This window comes from Drosophila novamexicana, unplaced genomic scaffold (genome assembly GCF_003285875.2).
Source record: "Drosophila novamexicana strain 15010-1031.04,08,12 unplaced genomic scaffold, DnovRS2.1 tig00000121-arrow-pilon, whole genome shotgun sequence".
NCBI lineage: Eukaryota > Metazoa > Arthropoda > Insecta > Diptera > Drosophilidae > Drosophila > Drosophila novamexicana.
Genome location: NW_020824773.1, coordinates 3,198,715 through 3,219,971, shown reverse-complemented (window position 1 = coordinate 3,219,971; position 21,257 = coordinate 3,198,715). Strand labels below are relative to the sequence as shown.

Genomic DNA, 21,257 nt, shown 5'->3' with positions numbered 1-21,257 from the left:
TGCTGTCAGGCTGTTGCTGGAAACAACCGTTACATGAAAGTTGCCCTTGACTCGCGAGTGTTATGATTTTGTCGCACATACGCATACAAATTGTACGCACTGTTTTGGTCTCTCTCTCCCTCTCTCGCTCTCTCTTACGCTGCTGTTGGTTTCGCTCACGCGCCGCCGCTCTCGGCAAGCACACACAGATACACACAAACACAATGAAGAGTGCATGGTTTGCGAATACTTGGGCAGATATGTGTATTTATTCAACTTCAAACGGGCAAACCGCGCGTTCGCTAAGTCGCTTGATTTTGATTTCGTATTTTGATCTCGAAAATAACACAAAACAATAATCGGCCATAGCCAAAGGCTAAACACGTTCGATTAACTGTGTAATTTCCTGTGTGGGGGCATGTTTGTGTCGGACGGGGGGCATTTCAAAAATAAATAAAGCAGGGAAATTCTGTTGCTGTTTTGCGTCGTAAGTTGTTTTTTTTGTTGCTGCTTTCATTTTGCAGCAAGCTGCTGCTGCTGCTGCTGCTGCCACACACATATGTACATATGTGTGTATGTATTTCTAAACGCGTGTACGTTGTTTTTTTTTTTCTTAATGCATGACTGCGCGCCGCATCGTTGAGAAAAGCTTTTTCCTCAACTGTATGGCATAAAAGTTAGCGCGTCGCCGCAATAACAAATACAAAAAGAAAAAAACAAGAGAAGAAAAAAAGAAATAACAACAATTAGCAGCAGCGGCAGAGCGGTTAGCCAGCTGCGCTGGTGTTGGTAAGCAGAAACGAGCGACCGTCGTTGTCGTTTCGCACACACAAAATCGTTGCCTCGCTCGCACACACGCGCACACATGCATATGCACATTAAAGCTTGCAAAAAAAAAGTGTGTAAAAAACGTCAGCGGCTACAAAATTGTTGTTAAGACAAATAAACAACAAAAAATAAATGAAAAGAAATTCGCAAGTTTGTTGCCATAGTGTGAGTGTGTGTGTGTGTGAGAGAGAGAGACAGAGCCGTCAAACTGCTGAGAGCAAAAGTTACTTTATCCCGGTAACGATCTGGCAACACCAACAACAAAAACAGCAGCAGCAAAAGAAATTGCGTTGCGGCAATGGCAACAATTTTCAGCAATAAGCTCTAAAATAATCGAGTTAAAAATTGTACAATCGATACAGCAAAAACAAACAAAACGGGGCAATTAAAAGAAATAACAATTATACAAATAGCAACAGCCAACGGCTGTTAGTGAAGTTCACAACCCAAACGGAGCGCAAATAATCAAAACTCTTTTTTAATGTGTAACAATTTTGGAAAAATTACTCAACGAACATCAGCAGCAACAGGAAATCGAAAAAAATCGCCAACAACGATAAAACAACAAATTGAACAACCGCGAACGACTTGTCGCTGATAGGCAAATCCATAAAGCGCCGCATCAGCTGCAATTGTGCGATAAGGTGAGCGCAAACATGGGTTCTGTTAGTGTATGTGTGTGCGTATGTGTGCATTTGCTTTAGGGTGGGGGGTGGCAACGCCAAGAGCCTCGATTTCGCTTGCATGTTCCAGAACAGCTGCAGAAATTTCTGCACGCCCACGCGACTGCAGCTCGCGCGCCATTTTATCTAAAAGTTGCTCAAGGAAGTTTTTTTTTGGAGCCATAACAACACACACACACACACACACACACACATATATACATACATACATATAAAAGCATACAATTATATGGAGTGCATGCATATGTATGTGCATTATGCTGTAATGGCGCCTGAGCATATGCTATGTCAATTTGCAAGAGCGGGCGCTGTGCGAGCGAGACAACCATCTGTGTTGAGAGAGGCAGCTTGTGTTTATGTTTTGGTAGAAAGGTCACACGGGCAATTTCTTCCTTTTAGCTATTGCCGCACAGGCATGTGCAAGTGCTGTAATGGATGTAACGGTGTGTGTGTACTTGAACATGTTTTGTATTCCAATAAAATTGATTGAAGGACACACATTGCCAAAAGTGCGCTTGTATAGGTATCTATTGCCTTTAACTGTACATGAATGGGGCTGCCACTTGTCTATGGACACTTTCACTGGCAGCCCCAACCACTAAGTCTGGCGCTATTTCGTTGGGTTATGCAAACAGCCTCAAACTTCAATTTGATGATGGCAACGTCGAAGTGGTGGGGGTGTGGGGTAAGACAATTTTCAATATGGCCGACGTGGCTAAACCCACGCAATATTTGGCAAATAATATTGAAGCACTCATGAAAACGAAGTGAGGAGCTTTTTCAGCTTCTAGTCTGACATTGAACTTGAATGACGACATTGTCTACATACATACATATATGTATATGTATATAAAACACAAGTTATCAAAGCTGCACACACACACACACACACACACAACTATACATGGATAAGCATGTGTGCTTTAACCGTTATAAAAGTGTGTGCAGTAACAGCTTTCACCAAATTTACAGACTGCATCTCAACAGTTTGTTGTTTTTATCTGCAGCAATTTGAATCGATATGCGTTGCTTTTGCACTCGTCGCACACACACGCACACACACACACACACACACACACACACACACACACACACACACATACACGCACACATTTCGCCCGCCATTTTAAAAGTTCAACTCGAAGCTTTGTATTTTGCATACGCGAGCGGCAACTGCATTTTTTGAGGGGGCGGCGGGCGCTTGAATTTTCAGTTAGCCACTCACACCGCTATACTTCCCCCTCTCTCTCTCTCTCTCTCTCTCTCTCACTCTATCGGTGTGTGTGAGCGAAAAAGAAAAGGCAAACAGCAAAACGAAAGTGAAATTTTGTTTTTCTTCGTGTTGCGTCTTCTTGTTTGGCTCTGCTCTATTTATCGCAAGGCAAACACCTGTTTAACCCTTAGGAACTGCCACACTATTTATTACATATGTATGTGTATGCATTTAAGGGCATTTATCGAGAAAAGCTGCACACTGCCAGTGTGACCAGTTCCAAGTTGCTGCATGACCTCCTTGTTCCAAGCCCAATTATATGCGTTGCCAATTACGTGTGGCAGTTGTTGCCCCCCACACCTCCTCCCTGGGCAGATGCAATCAATGCAATTATAAGGCTGTGTCTCTCGAGTCCCCCCTCCCACCATACCGCCCCAGCCTATGACACAGCTTATTTCGGCTGACTGCAATCAAAGCAGATGATTTTCCGGTTTGCCAAAGCAAAAGTTGCAACAAAAAAAAAAAATAAGAAAAAACCGCTTTCTTCATATGCCGAACTCTAGATACCCTTACAGACCTTCATATAACTAATTCAATATCAGAAATTATAATTATCCAGAATATACGTCGGAATTTTCTAGATTTTTCCCTCAACCTACAATTTTGGAGAGTTCCAGGGAATCCAATAGAAATCGGGCTATTGAAATCCTTAAGTTTAAATATGGTATGACAATTTCGAGTTTCATGAATTCAGATCAGGAACAATATGTTAGACAAGTTCAATGTGGATAAGATGTTGCCAAAAGATCAAGAGTCCAATATTTATCAATATTTTTGTGCTGAGATATACAATTAAAGAAACAAAATTCATTGCGTATATCTTAAAGATCGATATTTGTTCTATATTTGTTGCTATATGCAATGATAGATAAAGGCATAAAAACTTATGAAACTGCCTTTTGGTACTCAATAATATAAGATGTCATTTTGATGTTATAAACACTTTGTTTATTTTGAATTGCAACCGATATTTCTATAAAATCTATATGATATAATGGGCTGCAGATGAAACCAGAACATAAACTAAGAAACATAAAGACAGTATGTCAGTGAGATGTATAATTTATATAATTTATGGCCTGTCGCCTTCAATGCGTCACACATTTGCTGACAAACTCCCAATACCCGTTGGAAGCGTATAAAATGCTGTGCCCCAAACTGGTTTTTTAGCAGGCCACAGGCACAGCCGAGTAGCCGAATCGCCGGGCCCCATCGCCTCTGCCCTTTTGGGGCAGTCGTGCAGAGAAAAGACAATGGAGTGGAGTGTTTTACATGTTAAAGCTTAAGTTTTTAATGCTGGTTCAGAAATCAACGGGCTTGATGGTGATAAAGCGCGATAGTATAAATGCCACCAGAACGGTGGCACAGACAAAACAGAAGGCAAACGTGTAGAAGCTCTCCTCCGTAAAGATATCGGTGAAAGCGGGTATGTCCTGATAGATCTGCTCAATGACGGCCAGAGTGCCCCTGTGTTTCCGCACCATGATGACGGGCAGCGAGTGCGAGTCGCGCTTATCGCGTGGTATCTAGTTACTTCTTTTTGATCACCTTCTTGCCACCGCCGCCCAATTTCTGTTTCTCTGCCTTCGTCAGGACCTTGTTGGCAACTTCCTCGGGCGGGGCTAATGCGGACACGTGCTTGTTGCACAGCTGCAGCAGTTCCAGGGTATTCAGATTTTCGCTATTGAAGCGAATCTCCTTGACTTTGGCCTTCTCTGTAAGAGTTGGACAAATGTGTTATTCGAACAGCGAGTGATTGGCTTGCTTAATACCCTACCTTGTGCCGAGTCGATTAGCGCAAATTTAATCAACGCTGGCGAACGATCGCAGACAATGTCCGGCTTGACAACGCACTTGGGATTCGTCTGGGACACTTTTGGCGTGGAGAGCAGGAACAGAAATTCGCTGTGAAGAGCCAGAGAGAGAATTGATTTTTATAATTAACTAACTAAATTGAATACAAGCTAATTATTGTTGTTATAGGGGAGAACTCTTGTATGCTAGACAATATTTAAGATTTAAGCACTCAAGTCAACCTATTTATATACTAATATTCCTTTATTCTTTATATGTTGTCCCAGCTGTATCTGTCAGTGGCAATAGAAGCAACGCCTCAAGCTGACGCCGACACCGACTAAAATGTCAACGGAGCGGGAGCTGGCCGGCGGGCCAGCTCAGCTCCATACGCTGCCGTTGACATTTTCACCCGATTTGGGCACTGCGCTGCAGCTGAACTCTGCGGTGGGCATCATGGGCAAGGTTTATGGTAAGTGCGAGCCGAACTACTGCCACACAGTAGAAAGGAATTTATTTTCGTATCAATTTTTACGTGTAATCTTTTCATGCACTTTGTCAATATTGTTTTTTATTTTTACATTTTTCGACAACGCACTTATGTTTCGTGAAAATCTTTACCATATGCGTCGCAATGCGCATGTTTCATAATCGATAAACTGGGGCGCTGGGAAAGCGCTTTTCCAACCCTATTGCTGCCATATCCACCCACCTCCCAACTGCACCCCTCAGCGCCTCCTCCATCTCAACATACTAACCGTGTGGATTGTACATTTTCCGCAAACGGATCGAACTGCACTGTAATGCGTTTGACGCCTTTAAGATTAACGCTCTTCAGCTGTTTGCCAATGGCCGAGACAATGCCGCCCGAGCGGCTCAATGTGCCGCTAAATGGCACAGACATTTTAAATGCAGATTAGGAAACAATTAAGAAAAACAATTTGCAATTGGTTTTATAACAATACACACGGCGATGCCGATAAATAGCGCTGCCAGACCGATGTACAGACTTAAGTATGGCCACACTGCAGTACAATCGCTACTTAATACTTAAACCAACCTTTGCCAACACTACTACTGTCAATTTGAGTTCAACAGAGCCAATTTGAGTTAACATTAGACTTGCATACGCTGTAGATTAATGCAAAACCCCGTTTAAAGGCAATATTATAGCAAAAATAATCCACAATTTATAAATATAATACTGACGCTTTGATTTAGATGCACAAGTGCTCACACGCTCCCGCGGCAGCAACGTGCTGTCATCTCACTCTCACGCACCAACCCTCAGCCAAAGTGCTTTGCCCTCATTTAAGTGTGGTTAGCGTACAGTATGCGTCTCACTCACACACGTCGCGAGTAAAAATTTTGTGTTTGCTGCGGGACGTCCAAGTGTGAAAAACTGATGAAAATTGCATATTTTGCATAATGCGCGACGTGAAAAGCTAACAAAAGTTGTTAAAAATTAAAAATCAATAGTCTGGCTAACGTCTGTGCATAGTTTTGGCAGCGCATACGTGTTCGGGTGCACAAAAACGACGTCTCGAAAAATAACAAATATACGTGTGCACACATTTTTGCTGCCCAATCTAAAACGCATACAAAAGCATTTTCTTGCTGTAGAAGCGCCACCGTCGCCGTTGCCGTCGTCGTCGTTTGTCCAGCGGAGCACCCAGCACACCAGCAATTTTCATACACATTCACACGCACACAAAACACCCACACGCGCACTCACACAGCCAAAGCAAGATAAAGAAGCATAAAGAATAATTTGTTCTTAGTTGTATGACAAAAACACAAAAACAAAAATATAAGAGCATTAGAAATACATACATGCATATGTATGTGTATATGTACATATACATACAAACATATACATAAAACGAAAGCTGTGCCTACATTTGTGTTCTTTTCCAATACTACAATAATAACAACCACAATAAGAATAATATTAAAATTTAACAATAATAATAGTAATATAATTAAAGAAGACTCGACAACAAATTCAACGCATTTGCAAGCGTGTGTCCTGTGCGAAAATTCCAATTTTTACTGCAACACAAAATACGCCAGCAACAATAAAAATAAATGCGAAAATCAACCAAACGAATAAAACTACTTTAAAGTGTGATAAGCAAAAGGCTGAAATCAAAAACAAAAAAAAAAAAAACAAAAAACAAATAATAATTAGTAGGAACGAAAAGCAACAAAAAATAACCAACTACAAGAACAATCAATTACATTTAAAACACATACACGAAAAAGCAAAAAAAAAAAAAAAAGCAAGAAAACCTTTGTATACATTCTTACATTTCTTAAACAAATACTAGTGCAAAATGTATCCAGTTGGACAACGTAAGTGGCGATTGCAATTGAAAAAAATAGTCTACAAATCTGCCACATGTTACACACACACACAAACACGCCCGAAACCCCCCAATGCCCATAATGAAGCTCTTTGATGTTCTACTTTTGCAAACGCACACACAGACACACACTCGTCGTCGAGTGTTGCCTTTGCAAACACAATTCTCCACAATTTCATAAAATTGAGAATGAATGAATGCGTAAATGGTCGAGGGCGAGGCACTCGAGACAGTTGAGTAACTGTTAAGTGCAATAGCGCTCAAAGCTCCAATAAGCAAAATGCATATAACTAACAGCATAAGAGGAAGAACACAATAGACTGCAGACTGTGTAGACTTAGGCGCATCAATTGAGAGCGCTAGAGCGGGAGAGATACAGGAACAGGCGATTGTGTCAAACATGTGCACATAAATTGGGTCAACGACCGCAACGTAATAGTTGAGCTTTATGCTGGGGCTCAAGTGGAGTATTTGTTGGTCCTCAAGTTCGTCGTTCGATTGCTTCTTCAAAGCGAAGTTTCAAGGCGTCTCAGCAATTGCGTCGCAGTTTTGTTGTAGTTTCTTTTATTTTGCGTATTAGACACGAGGAGCACAGCTGTCGTGTGTAGAATGGAGATGGGAGACTTTCGTAAATTTGCCTTTTCGATAGTTTTGAGATAGTTGGCCAAAATGGCGCATTAAAAGAGTGAAATTAATTTATAAGAATTTCCATACAAGCCATTTCATGCAGTAGAACACCAATATATCATTTTCAGTTCCCTTGGGCAGATGCAGGCGTAATATAACCGCACACACACATGTACACAGACTCATGTGGCAGATGTACACTTGATTATTATAATGATAATGAAATGATAAATGGATGATGAAGCTGGGAGAAGCTGTAACTAAAATATTAATCGCACTCTATATAATATTCAATATAATTCTTTATCACCTTTTCTTTCTTTCTTCTTTTTTTCTCATTACATTTATTTCATTGAATCAAACATGATTGGCCATTTAATTTAATTTTTTGTTTTATTTTCATTTCTTTAATTTTTGACAATTTTGATTTTGATTAAATTTTCTTTTTATAGAGTCACAGTGGACCACCCCCTCGCCCACGCGGCCTCAGAGCCCCTCTCAGGCGCAGACTAGCTTCGACACGCTCACATGTAAATTTCTCTCCAACAAAATCAAATTACTAAAACTACTAAAACTAAACAAAAAATCAAAAATTGCAAACAAAAACTGTTTATGTTCTTTAGTTTGATGTTTGAGGAAAACAAAAACAAAATTTGAACTAACATTAAAATGTCTACACCTTACTAACCCTATAAAAAAAAAAAGTCTACACACTAATTTTTCACAGTAATGTGCAAAATTTTTACTAACAACATTTTTTGTTTCATGTAATGTTTATTTATGATTTTTCCGTTTGATTGAATGCAACTAAAATGCACAGTTGTTTTAAAACTCGACACACCAAAAATCTCTACACGTCGCGTTACGTTACGTATACCGTTATACTTGTATAACTTTTGTACATCTTTTGATTTTCTCGTGTAGTGCAACTAACTGCATGCCAGCGTTGCTCTTAACCTTTGTTTTAATACCCTTCCAGCGGGTTTTCTCTTAATAAAGTATATATATTCTCGATAGTTAAGTCCGTCTGTTTTAACAAATCTTAACATGGATTCGGATCAGAATATAATATCAAAAGGCTGCCGATCAAAAATTGAGTTTATTAAACATTTAAATAAAAATCACAGTGAGACTCATTTTATTTCCAAGACTCTAGCAATAATCCATCCAAAGTCGGAATACTATATCATATCTCATAGAGAGAATCGTTTATTTTTATTTAAAAAAATATCTTTACCACTCACCAATTACGATTATTATCGGAGATCGGAGCTCTATATTATATAGCAGTGCTTTTCTCAGATCACAACTATTAAAGACTACACACGTCTGTAAGGGTACCCAGTTTTCGGCTACCGAAGAATTTTGTTCTAGTTTGTTACTTAGTACAATTATCTAGTTGCTAGTGCGTCGCATAGTCGTTAATTTACTTGCGTTTTATCTATTTGTGTATCTGGACATTTTCGTTTGTAGTCTAATCCCGATTTATGACACACACTTGCAGCACCACCAGCGCCCGGTTCATCGGTAAATCCCACCGCTGTGACCAGTCCGAGTGCTCAGAATGTTGCTGCCGGCGGTGCCACCGTTGGTGGTGCAGCTGCTGCAGCCGCTGCTCAGGTTGCCTCTGCTCTTGGCTCCACGGCCAGCGTATCGGCAGCCATTGCCGCTGCAGCGGCATCGCCCACTACGCAGCCGGATATGCCGGTATTCACGTGCCCGCGACGACCGAATCTGGGCCGTGAGGGCAGACCGATTGTGCTCCGTGCGAATCACTTTCAGGTGACAATGCCGCGTGGCTTTGTGCACCATTACGACATCAATATACAGCCGGACAAGTGTCCGCGCAAGGTGAATCGCGAGATCATTGAGACCATGGTGCATGCGTATAGCAAGATCTTTGGGGTGCTCAAGCCCGTGTTTGATGGACGCAATAATTTGTATACTCGCGATCCGCTGCCCATTGGCAATGAGCGTCTGGAGCTGGAGGTGACGTTGCCCGGCGAGGGCAAGGATCGCATCTTCCGTGTGACGATCAAGTGGCAGGCGCAGGTGTCGCTCTTTAATCTGGAGGAGGCGCTCGAGGGGCGTACTCGCCAAATACCCTACGATGCCATTTTGGCACTCGATGTGGTCATGCGTCACTTACCCAGCATGACGTACACGCCCGTGGGACGCAGTTTCTTTAGCTCACCCGATGGCTATTATCATCCTCTGGGTGGCGGTCGTGAGGTCTGGTTTGGTTTCCATCAGAGCGTACGGCCATCGCAGTGGAAAATGATGCTCAACATTGATGGTAAGTGGGCGAAGTAACTGCATCTCATTCGAATTAAATTCCAAACAAAATCCTTGCCTTACAGTTTCGGCTACCGCCTTCTACAAGGCACAACCGGTCATTGATTTTATGTGCGAGGTCCTGGACATACGCGACATCAATGAGCAGCGCAAACCGCTCACCGACTCGCAGCGCGTCAAGTTCACCAAGGAGATCAAGGGACTCAAGATTGAGATTACACACTGTGGCCAAATGCGTCGCAAATATCGCGTCTGCAATGTTACACGGCGACCAGCTCAAATGCAATCGTAAGTGGAAGCAACGCAAATGCAATCAAATCCTAGCTCGGGTTAGGTTAGTGGGATATTGCCACTCTTGGGGTTGGTCGCCAAGATCTGGTAGAAACCTGATATAAGTTTAACAACCGCCTCTTAGAAAACGTATTCTGGTCGTACGTTGAGCGTAGCATTTGCGGAAGTTTTGGCTAATAGGTAGTTGTTAATAGTTCAGTTGGAGTTGGAGTTGGAGCGTAGGTAATAACTCGGATTACTGCTAACAGATCCTGTCTAGCCAACAAAGCTCTAAAAACCAGAGTACGGGTCAAATTTTCTGGGGGATACTAAGTCTAGTACGAGGATAACGTTTATATAAGAGATTACCCCGACTAGCATGTGGAACTAGAATGCTCTTGGAGAGACGATGAGCCTCTGAACCGAAGTGTTTAATCTTTGGGAAGGGAACTCCAGATTTCTACATTAACGAGAACAGAATTCAATTGATGACAGGAGTCATAGTAGGTCAGAGGTGGCTCAGAGCACAGGACGACCGAAAATCTGGTCTGGTCCGGACGACTTTGAGTGTCCTATTCCTTTTTCTACTCCAATCCATCAGAAATTACCATGGTCTCCCTGGGCGAACGATTTGCGTCAACTGTCTACATATACTAGTATAAAAAGACATCACTTGAAGACTGGTTACCTAAACTAATCCCAATTTGTGTTTTCTCTTTTGATTAGCTTCCCGCTGCAGCTAGAAAACGGTCAGACTGTGGAGTGCACCGTGGCCAAGTACTTTTTGGATAAGTATCGCATGAAGCTGCGCTATCCGCATTTGCCCTGCCTGCAGGTGGGTCAGGAGCACAAGCACACCTATCTCCCGCTCGAAGTGTGCAACATTGTGGCCGGCCAGCGTTGCATCAAGAAGCTCACCGATATGCAGACATCAACAATGATCAAGGCCACCGCACGCTCGGCACCAGATCGCGAACGCGAGATTAACAATCTTGTCAAACGTGCTGACTTCAACAATGACTCGTATGTCCAGGAGTTCGGTCTGACCATCTCCAATTCCATGATGGAGGTGCGCGGCCGAGTGTTGCCGCCACCAAAGCTACAATATGGGGGACGTGTCTCGTCGGGCATAACCGGACAGCAGCTTTTGCCGCCACAGAACAAGGTCAGCCTGGCGTCGCCCAATCAGGGCGTTTGGGATATGCGTGGCAAGCAGTTCTTCACGGGCGTCGAGATACGCATTTGGGCAATTGCCTGTTTTGCGCCACAGCGCACAGTGCGCGAGGATGCGTTGCGTAACTTTACACTGCAACTGCAAAAGATCTCCAATGATGCTGGAATGCCCATCATTGGGCAGCCTTGCTTCTGCAAGTATGCTACTGGACCGGATCAGGTGGAGCCCATGTTTCGTTATCTGAAGATAACCTTCCCCGGGCTGCAGCTTGTCGTTGTCGTGCTGCCGGGTAAAACGCCCGTCTATGCGGAGGTGAAGCGTGTGGGCGACACGGTGCTGGGCATGGCCACGCAGTGTGTGCAGGCCAAGAATGTAAACAAGACATCGCCACAGACGCTCTCCAATCTGTGCCTCAAGATCAATGTTAAGCTGGGCGGCATTAACTCCATTTTGGTGCCCTCGATTCGACCCAAGGTCTTCAATGAGCCCGTTATTTTCCTGGGCGCCGATGTCACCCATCCGCCGGCTGGTGACAACAAGAAGCCATCCATAGCCGCTGTTGTTGGCTCGATGGATGCGCATCCGTCGCGCTATGCGGCCACGGTGCGCGTTCAGCAGCATCGCCAGGAGATAATTCAGGAGCTAAGCAGCATGGTGCGCGAACTGCTTATCATGTTCTACAAATCCACCGGTGGCTATAAGCCGCATCGCATCATACTCTATCGCGACGGGGTCTCCGAGGGTCAGTTCCCCCATGTGCTGCAGCACGAGCTGACCGCCATACGCGAGGCATGCATCAAATTGGAGCCGGAGTACCGACCGGGCATTACATTTATTGTCGTACAGAAGCGTCATCATACGCGACTCTTCTGTGCCGAGAAGAGGGAGCAGAGCGGCAAATCGGGCAACATACCCGCCGGCACCACCGTCGACGTTGGCATCACACATCCCACAGAGTTTGATTTCTATTTGTGCAGCCATCAGGGCATTCAGGGTACCAGTCGCCCCTCCCACTATCATGTGCTCTGGGATGATAATCACTTTGATTCCGATGAGCTGCAATGCCTCACCTATCAACTGTGCCACACCTATGTGCGCTGCACGCGCTCTGTCAGCATCCCGGCGCCGGCCTACTATGCGCATTTGGTTGCCTTCCGTGCCAGGTATTTAACATTTATATTTAATATAGACTATGTTTAGGCTATGCTAACTAGACAGGTAATTATAGTTTTATAAAACTAGCGCTGTTCTATGCGATTTTCAATACAAATGTGCAAGCGCGGCTAACCTAACTTACTTAACTAACTAACTCAACCTAAAAGCAAATTTGAAGTTGCCAGACTGTTTAAAAAGTTGCATAGCATAAACGAGTTCTATATATCTGTTGATTACTGAATTACTGACATTTCTTTGCCCAACAGATACCATCTGGTCGAAAAGGAGCACGATTCCGGTGAGGGATCGCATCAGAGCGGCTCCTCCGAGGATCGTACTCCCGGAGCCATGGCACGCGCTATAACGGTTCATGCCGATACCAAAAAGGTCATGTACTTTGCCTAAAAAGTATAAAAAGCGACACCAAAATAAAACACAAACAAATTAACAAAAACACATCCACACAGCAGCAGCAACAACAACAAGAAAAACACTTAAATTTCGAAAATGAATTCGAATAAGCAGCCAACTCAGAAAAAAAAAAGCTAAGCGTTTACAAAAGCCGAGTCGAAATCATTAGAGAATAAGTTTAAATGATGTTTATATTTAAGTTACAAAGAAAGCCAGAACAGCTCTTATGGAGCACATTTGCATTAGCTTTTAGGCCCAAAATACACACACAAACAATACACTTACACACACACACCAATACCCACACGCCAAAACCGTAGGGATTAGAGAAAAAGGGAATCGAATGTTTAAGCACAAGCAGGCGCAACAAATGTGAAAGAGAATTCTCAAAAAAAAAACAAAAAAAAAACAAAAAATTTAAAATAAAAACAAGCGTAGCGAAACAAACTAAAGGGAACAAAACGAAAGTCAAATAACAACAGCTGAAAACAAACGCAAAAAAAACAACAACACACATTTACGATGAACTTTTGTAATAGAATAAATTATATTTTTACACAATACAAAACAAAAACAAAGTTTAAAAAATGTGAAGACAAAAAAAATGCAGACAACCAAAGGTTTTTTAGTATATCAAAACAAGAAAAAAGTTGCTGATTAACACACACACACACACACGCACACAGACAACAAAACAAAACACAACACATACACAAAAACAACAACAAGAACAACAACTCGGAATTCTCTGTACTGTGAACGAAGACCACCACCAAGCTTAAAGAATTATTAACAAAAACAAAAATGACAACAACAAACAACAACATTACGACAAGCATTAAAGAGTGTAATAATTAGCCATCTATATATGTGTATGTATGTATGTATAAAACAAAAAGAAAAACTTCAATATTACAACTCAAATGTCCAGAATTGTAAAGAAAAGCAAACTTTTTAGTAGACTTAAGTTGGGAACTACCAAAAAAAAAAAAAAACAAAAACAAAAAAGTAACAACATTAACGATAACTCCAATTTCAACAAGGGACAAACTTTTGGTCAAACAATTGCTAGTTATATTTATATATATAATATAAATATATATATATATATATATATATATAAAGATATACATATATGTGTATTTAGGCAACTAGTATATTGCATCTGTATAAACGTGGCTAGCCGTGACTTTAACACAAATGGCATAAAACAAAAACAATACTTAAAAGTTTGCGCTAAACTTATGCTAAAGTCAACAGTTGCTGTTTAACTAAACAGCGAATTTTAGTTATAGTTAAATAGTTTATGTTTTCTATAAACACACACACACTCACATACACACACGCACACAACACAACATACACGGCATATCAAACCCAATGTCCAATTAATTTATGTACCTCTATTTAGCTCAACTTAAGTTTCATAATTTTAATAACAAACACAAAACGCTGTTAATTGTATTAATGAAGTCTTAACAAATTACGTGGTGTACGGGTAAACAAATAATATGTTAATTAAGCGCAATACTTTATTCAAATTATATTTTCGCAGCCGCTCCCCTAAACTCATAGGGCATATTTAGTTTAAGTTGTAGTTCTTTTTTTTTTTTTTAAATAATTGCCAATTTTACAAACCTTACAAATATTAATATGTATATATAAATCTGTATACATATATGTACTTTTATGGAGGACACAGTTCAAGTTAACATTATGCTGATTTGTTCTATTATAGAACCGAAAAAGAGCAACCCATTTATTTATAACAATTTCTGTCTTTAGACATTTCAAGCGCCGCCCGCTCATGCAAATATGTTGGAGTTTAATTTAAAAATCTGTTAAAAAAAATTTCGATGCCTTTCAAAACATGTCGTCTACACACACACACACACACACACACACACAGTCACACACAAATGCCTACACCCTCACACACACATACATAAAATACATATATGTGAGCATTATAAAATACATAAATTATAAACGTGTATAAGCTAATATTTTCTATTACAAATTAGTTCTTAAAACGAAAACAACAAAATGAAAGTGTGCAAAAGCAGCTGAAGATTCGGTAGCTTTGTAACATGTTTATTTTGTTTTTAATTTATTTGTATTTTTTATGATGAAAAACAAACAAACAACAAAAAAAACATTAATTATTTAGCATGTTTTAACACAAGGGATTAAAATTGTACATTTATTTCTAAACAAACAACAAAGAAAAACAAAAAACAAACGAGTAAAAAACAATTCTAATTTTAAGGACATCCAAAAGCAAAAAGCAACAATGTAATCGAAACAATGCAAAAATTATGCGGGGTCTCTTAAGTTTAGGTACGTGCGCCCGGGTCTCTCAACAAAACCCCACTTTACAAATACATTTTTATGTACTTTAAGCTAAACAACAAAACAAAACAACAACAATATATGTGCCGACAATGAATGTATCCTTGTAATTGTAATTTGTACTTGTAAAACACACGAGGCATAGCTATAATGCTGGTTCGACATTTATAGAGCAAAGTCTAAAGCTTTAACACAATATACATGATAAACATAAATATATATATATATATATATATATATATCTAGATGTATGCCCAGACTCTTGAAACGACAGTTGGCACTTGTGATTAAGACATTAACAGAATTATTATGGGCGCATAACTTATAAATCACATAATCCATTAATATATGTACGTACATATATAACAAGCTAATATAATTGCAATAAAAGATTTATACATAATTATTATGTAAATGTATTATTCCCCTCCTTAAAAACGAAAACAATTTCACGGTTTCTTCAAATGTCGCGTAGCTAAACCGAAGGACATTATAACACAATATCTCATATTTAGTTATATATAGACTATCCCTATATATATAGCGAGTGAGATTTGCATGGATTGATTGCCGATCTATAAACGAATACTGTATACACTGTATAAAATATATCAAAGCCCAACTGAATGTAATACTTTTTTGCTCTGCTCTATAAACGAGGGCCGCCAACAATGAGTTTATATACTATATACTATATAGTATAGTATATATATATATATATATAACATAGAACTATATTAATAGAAAACAGTTTTCTATTCAACAGGCCGGGAAGCCGACTATAATGATTCTCTCACTTTCTATGTGTCGAAATTTAATTGAGCTTTAAAAAAAAATGGATCAGAGCTGGGGCCTCTTGTTGTTTCTAATAATTATTACTTATAAATGTGCCGTTTATCGCAAACTCAATGATATAATAAATTAATTAATATTAGCAACTAAGTACACAAAATATATAAATGTCTACAATAATATACAAGTATATATATATATATATATATATATATATATATATATATGTATAACTATATATTCGGATTAGATGATCAAACGAAGCTAGAACAGCAATTGCACAACTCTTCCTAAAGGAAATAAAATTGAGCCACAATTAACAAAAATGCAAAAAAAAACAACAAATAAATTCCAAAGGACTAACTCCAAGCAATTATATATGTTTAACTGCTTACCAAAATATTATGTGTATATTTATATATATATATATATAAATATGTGTAAGTGTGTATGTTTGCGTAATTGTCTATACACGTATTCTTCCAATTAGTCCCACACAAAAAGAAAAAAAAAAAAACACCACGCCCCTAACCCAGGCCCACAATTGTCGTAGTGTTCCAATAAACATTCAAAGACAAAAACAAAAGCATAAAAATATTATTTAAAAACGAAAAACAAAAAGCAAATAAACCTTAGCTGAAATTGGATTAGCAAAAATCTTGAAAAGAAAACAAAAAAAAAACGAAAACGAAAACAAATAAAGTACTCGTAAATTAAAGATATCAAAAGTATCGTCAGAAGCTTACAAATTAAATAATTATGTAATACTTATTTATATATCTGATATCTGTGCAGATCCGCTTGAAAGATCAATTTCAACAACAACAAAAACCCAATCAAACCCTTACTTTAAAGTTGAAACCAAAATGCCGGGTAATTAATCAATAACATAATTAATTATTAATTATTATTTAAGCGAATTGAGCAAAAATACATTATTCGTAAAGCAAATATAAAAATAAATAATAATAATAAATGCAAAAAGTATGCAACGTAAATATGGGAAATCTGTAACTTTGGTGATCTTTTTAAATGTTATTAGTAAAAGCAAAATATATAAAATACTAAAATACTAAAATAACAAATACAAATCAAACAAGTTCTGAATGTGACTTAAATTACGACGTAAAGATTTTTCCACACTATTGACTTAACTTATTAATATTGGAGTATCATCAGAGACAATTAATTTAACTCAATTGAAATTAAACAAACAAAAATTAAAAAGGAATTAAAATCAGCTGTCTAACAATTAGTTTCTAAGCGCTTCAATACAAATAGTTCTTATGTATAACAACTAATTCAATTAAGTTACATTTTATACAAACGAAAAAAAAAAAACAACAATTTTCAGATTAGTTTGCAATTTTTTTGCGGTTTTACATAATTTTTTGTTGAATTTCGAAAAGAAAATTAACATTTGGCAATCTACATAAATGCATGTGTATGTGTTTATTTGTGAGTAGAACCAAAATAACATATTCAATTGCATTGCAAACAAGAAAAACAAAATACATAGACACCTATTTTTTGTTCAATAAATATATATTTAACTAAAAAGTATCGTTTTAGTTTAATGCTTGCAACAGATTCCAATTTGAATGACGTCACAAATTTTGTATTCATTGCAGATCCAAGGAACTTGTCACTGAATTGGTTCACGGTTCACGCAAATAACTCGCCTTTCACTTGCTACATTTTCCCGTCATTTAAATGGAACACGCATTTATTTATTTTTGCTCAATTTACAAGTTGCATATCTTCTATTGCATTCTTATCTCGGCTGCCTCAAATTTAAAAAGAAATCTTGTTATAAACAAAAAACGAGCCTAGGTTCAGTTCACGATTTGAACCATTGCCTTCAGGTTCGGTTCTCGCGCACTTTATTTTACGAAGCCATTAACCTAGATTTAAACATATTTTTTGAAGCAACCAATATTGCCTTGGTTTTAAGTATATTGTTATTATTCCAGATATCTTGCAACCAACTTTTCATTTCATTTCAAATTTCCAAATTCCAAATTCAACTCAGCTAATTGTCTAAAATTTGAGCTGGCAACAATTCTAAATCGATAACCAACCACTCTTATCGATATGTACTCAATGTTGCGCTGGCCACTGCGACTGCTATCGCTGAGCAGAAGTCGTGAGAGTAGTGTATTAAGCATAACGCAGTCGAAATTTTTCGCCGAAAGTAGCATGACAAAAAGCGCATTGATTATCCTGGCGCCAGGTGCGGAGGAAATGGAGTTCACCATTGCAGCGGACGTGTTGCGTCGTGCGGGCGTAAGTGACAACCCATAATCCGGCTATTTATATCGCATATATCGCAACGACTTTTACATCCAGGTCAATGTGACCGTCGCCGGTTTGAACGGCAGCGAGCCCGTCAAGTGCTCGCGTGACGTAGTCATTGTGCCGGACAAATCCCTGGAGGAGGCGCTGGCGGATGAGCCATACGATGTAGTTGTGCTGCCCGGCGGTTTGGGCGGCTCGAATGCCATGGGTGATTCGAAGGCGATTGGCGAGCTGCTGCGCAGCCAGGAATCGGCCGGACGTCTAATTGCGGCCATTTGTGCTGCGCCCACAGCGTTGGCCAAACACGGCATAGCCACCGGCAAGACGCTGACTTCATATCCCGCCATGAAGCCTCAACTGGTGGATAAATATTGGTGGGTCAACTACTAATCTTGGCATATCGAATATTTATGATATACGTTTGTATTTAAACCTTAAGCTATGTGGATGATGCGAACGTCGTGCAGGATGGAAATCTTATAACCAGTCGTGGACCGGGCACAGCCTACGAATTTGCTCTGAAGATATCCGAGCAGCTGGCTGGCACTGCGAAGGCCCAGGAGGTAGCCAAGGGCATGCTCCTGAACTTCAATTAATGTTCATATTCATATAAAATAATAATCTCTCTCAAAAAAAAAAACGGTCAAAAAGGCTGTTATCGATAAAGTAGTAGCAAGCGCTTGTATCGATACTTCAACATCGCGATTCTTTCACATGTTTGAGTATTTTATGCCCTTCGAACGACCCTCAAGGCGCAATTTATTCCAAAATGACCAATAAAAAGTAATTTTATGCTAAAATTGGAAATATCTGTAAAAAATGTTTATTTTTAAACGTTATCTCACGTGATAAATGACTTAATATGCAATCAAATTAACTACAATGCGCATCTAACGACCTAAATAGTAAATAAAAAAACAACAGTTAATACCTACAATTATTCATAGATAAATAAGTTATTTTATTTAAGTGTTAAAAATAATTTCAATATTGGCGCATATGAAAATACCACACGCGTGACGTCATAGGCGCTCGCAACTCCGCAGAACAAACCGGCAACCTTTAACGCTCTCAAAACCATGCGCAGAATGGACCTGTTTCACACCAGCCGTTGCGCTCTCTCGCTTTTTACTCTCCGAGTATTATCGCCGCCGGATAGAATATTCCACTTGCTCAATCGATAGACGATATCAGTTTCAATTCACAAGTCAACGCGGTAGGACGTGTGCGCGCTAGTAAGCCGCCTGGCCGTTACTCGCATTGCATTTCGGTAGAATTAAATTTCGCTGCACTGGGAAATTTTCATTGTGTGTGTGGTTTTTGGGCACGTAAATTATAATTTATTGTTGTTGCGCCCAATTGCACCAAGTACGCCTCCCGTATGTGCATATGTGTGCGTGCTTGTTTGTGTAAGTGTTGTCTGTGTAGACGCCGTCAATGTTGCTGTTGTTGTTGTTGTAAATTGCACAAGTGTAACGGTATCTATATCTAGAAGTGCATCAAGCACAACAGCAACAACAACAACTTCGTTGTAAGCAGCATAGTGTAAAGAGTGTGTAAACGAAGTGCAAACCAAAGAGTAACACAAAATAATAAAAAAAAATTGTGCAGCTCATTCAAACTGCACGCTTGTAAAAGACGCAAGAGATATTCAACAAAAGTAAATGCAACAATAACAAATGCAACAACAACTCGAACGATTCGCTTGCTCAAATTGGCATAAATTATTTTATAATTTTTGTGTATGCAGTGTAACTACACATGCACACATACACACACATACACACACACACACACACACACATGCAGTGCAGTTTGTGAATGTGAAAATTAACATAAGCATCTGAGCAGCAGCGTGAAAACGGCAAACAACAGGAAAAATGTTGCTCGAGAAAAGCCAAAACGAAACGAAAAAAAAAAAATAGTGGATATAACAAAAACAACAACAACAAGAAGAGCACCCTGCTTGCCTGCACAGCTCAGCCGCTCCTTACGCTCTTTTTCTCTGTCGCCATCTCTCTCTATCTATCTATCCATCTCCTTTGCTGTAACTGCTGCTCTCTTGCTGCTGCTCCTTATGAGTCAGCGTGCAGAGCAGCGCTGCTCGCGTCGGCGACCGCAGCACGATTTGAGGGCAATGTATGGCAAACAACAAAAAAAAAAAATAATGAAAAAAAAACGTGCAAAAGAAATTGTGCAAAATTCAACGTGTTTCGGTCCTCTGCAGCGCCGACAGTGACAAATGCAAAGTGAGAAAAAGCAGCATGAAAAAAGTGCATGAAGCAGAGATCGACAAAAGTCAAAAGCTTCAACAATAAACGGTATTTGTTCTCATTTGGAATTTGTTCCAGCCGCCAACATTTGTTGATCTGCTAATGTGTGTGCGTTACGTATATGAGTGTGTGTGTGTGTTTGTGTTAAATAAACAACTACATAATTTGTTTATGAACTTTTCAATGGAAAACAAAGGCAACACAAAGCTGTATGTATGTGTATGTGTACATAAGTATGTGTTTGTGCTTAAGAACTGTGTCAACCCTCAACCCTCAGCACACAAAGCAGCTGCGTCGCTGCCGGCAAAGGCCGGTTTAAGTGCTGGCAGCGCTGCGCCTTCCAAGATGCAGCCCTCTGCGTTATCTTTGTCGAAATCAAAAGCTCTTCCCAGACAAGTTCGCATTGTGATGCTAATTAGCAAATGCATGTGTTTTTTAGAATCAATCTAAATTCTTTTATTTTTGTTGCGCGCGCTTGAAAAATCGATAGGATAAGACAGCGAATTTATGATGACGGCAGAGGGGGATGTATGGTAGGATAATTTTTGAGTGGTGGGTGACACATTTGCTCACATTTCACATGTTCCGTTTTGATCAGTCAATCGCACGCATTACTCATACATAAGCACACACTGACATTCAACCTGCTGCCTGTGCCGCCTGCCGTTTGCCGCCTGCCAATGGCAG

At 39.7% G+C, this 21,257-nt stretch overlaps 4 protein-coding genes across 9 annotated transcripts; 2 read left to right on the top strand and 2 right to left on the bottom strand.

Annotated features, from left to right (window-relative positions):
* Positions 1-1,100: 1,100 nt before the first annotated feature.
* On the top strand, positions 1,101-15,834 carry LOC115757807 (protein argonaute-2). 5 transcript variants are annotated; one of them, XM_030698224.1, is made up of 7 exons: positions 1,101-1,451; positions 4,845-5,029; positions 8,003-8,080; positions 9,055-9,846; positions 9,911-10,133; positions 10,842-12,452; positions 12,711-15,834. In XM_030698224.1, the coding sequence occupies exons 2-7, from the start codon at positions 4,903-4,905 to the stop codon at positions 12,847-12,849; spliced, it is 2,970 nt and encodes a 989-aa protein (XP_030554084.1). In that variant the 5' UTR covers positions 1,101-1,451; positions 4,845-4,902; the 3' UTR covers positions 12,850-15,834. The 5 variants fall into 5 exon arrangements, with proteins under 5 accessions (XP_030554084.1, XP_030554085.1, XP_030554087.1 ...); XM_030698225.1 differs by lacking the exon at positions 1,101-1,451 and having other exon boundaries at positions 4,686-5,029; XM_030698227.1 differs by lacking the exons at positions 1,101-1,451; positions 4,845-5,029 and adding an exon at positions 6,823-6,912.
* On the bottom strand, positions 3,767-4,265 carry LOC115757809. Its single transcript, XM_030698232.1, has one exon. It carries the CDS (start codon positions 4,245-4,247, stop codon positions 4,065-4,067), a length of 183 nt encoding a protein of 60 aa, XP_030554092.1. The 5' UTR covers positions 4,248-4,265; the 3' UTR covers positions 3,767-4,064.
* LOC115757808 (39S ribosomal protein L53, mitochondrial) lies at positions 4,278-5,547 on the bottom strand. 2 transcript variants are annotated; one of them, XM_030698230.1, is made up of 3 exons: positions 5,316-5,547; positions 4,541-4,668; positions 4,278-4,478 (listed from the first exon to the last, which is right to left on the bottom strand). In XM_030698230.1, the coding sequence occupies exons 1-3, from the start codon at positions 5,459-5,461 to the stop codon at positions 4,294-4,296; spliced, it is 459 nt and encodes a 152-aa protein (XP_030554090.1). In that variant the 5' UTR covers positions 5,462-5,547; the 3' UTR covers positions 4,278-4,293. The 2 variants fall into 2 exon arrangements, with proteins under 2 accessions (XP_030554090.1, XP_030554091.1); XM_030698231.1 differs by lacking the exon at positions 5,316-5,547 and adding an exon at positions 5,156-5,214.
* A 2,153-nt stretch (positions 15,835-17,987) lies between the features above and the next one.
* Positions 17,988-19,117, top strand: LOC115757834 (protein dj-1beta). Its single transcript, XM_030698266.1, has 3 exons — positions 17,988-18,285; positions 18,349-18,671; positions 18,737-19,117. Exons 1-3 carry the CDS (start codon positions 18,094-18,096, stop codon positions 18,891-18,893), a joined length of 672 nt encoding a protein of 223 aa, XP_030554126.1. The 5' UTR covers positions 17,988-18,093; the 3' UTR covers positions 18,894-19,117.
* The last annotated feature ends 2,140 nt before the right edge of the window (positions 19,118-21,257 follow it).

Coding starts and splice junctions, on each gene's coding strand:
- LOC115757809 (XM_030698232.1), bottom strand. CDS start 4,247: ATGGTGCGGAAACACAGGGGCACTCTGGCCGTCATTGAGCAGATCTAT.
- LOC115757808 (XM_030698230.1), bottom strand. CDS start 5,461: ATGTCTGTGCCATTTAGCGGCACATTGAGCCGCTCGGGCGGCATTGTC. Junction 4,669..5,315: donor GAAAATGTACAATCCACACG/GTTAGTATGTTG, acceptor GGCTCTTCACAG/CGAATTTCTGTTCCTGCTCT. Junction 4,479..4,540: donor GCTAATCGACTCGGCACAAG/GTAGGGTATTAA, acceptor CAACTCTTACAG/AGAAGGCCAAAGTCAAGGAG.
- LOC115757807 (XM_030698224.1), top strand. CDS start 4,903: ATGTCAACGGAGCGGGAGCTGGCCGGCGGGCCAGCTCAGCTCCATACG. Junction 10,134..10,841: donor CGACCAGCTCAAATGCAATC/GTAAGTGGAAGC, acceptor TCTTTTGATTAG/CTTCCCGCTGCAGCTAGAAA. Junction 12,453..12,710: donor TTGGTTGCCTTCCGTGCCAG/GTATTTAACATT, acceptor TTTGCCCAACAG/ATACCATCTGGTCGAAAAGG.
- LOC115757834 (XM_030698266.1), top strand. CDS start 18,094: ATGTACTCAATGTTGCGCTGGCCACTGCGACTGCTATCGCTGAGCAGA. Junction 18,286..18,348: donor ACGTGTTGCGTCGTGCGGGC/GTAAGTGACAAC, acceptor TTTTACATCCAG/GTCAATGTGACCGTCGCCGG. Junction 18,672..18,736: donor CAACTGGTGGATAAATATTG/GTGGGTCAACTA, acceptor TTAAACCTTAAG/CTATGTGGATGATGCGAACG.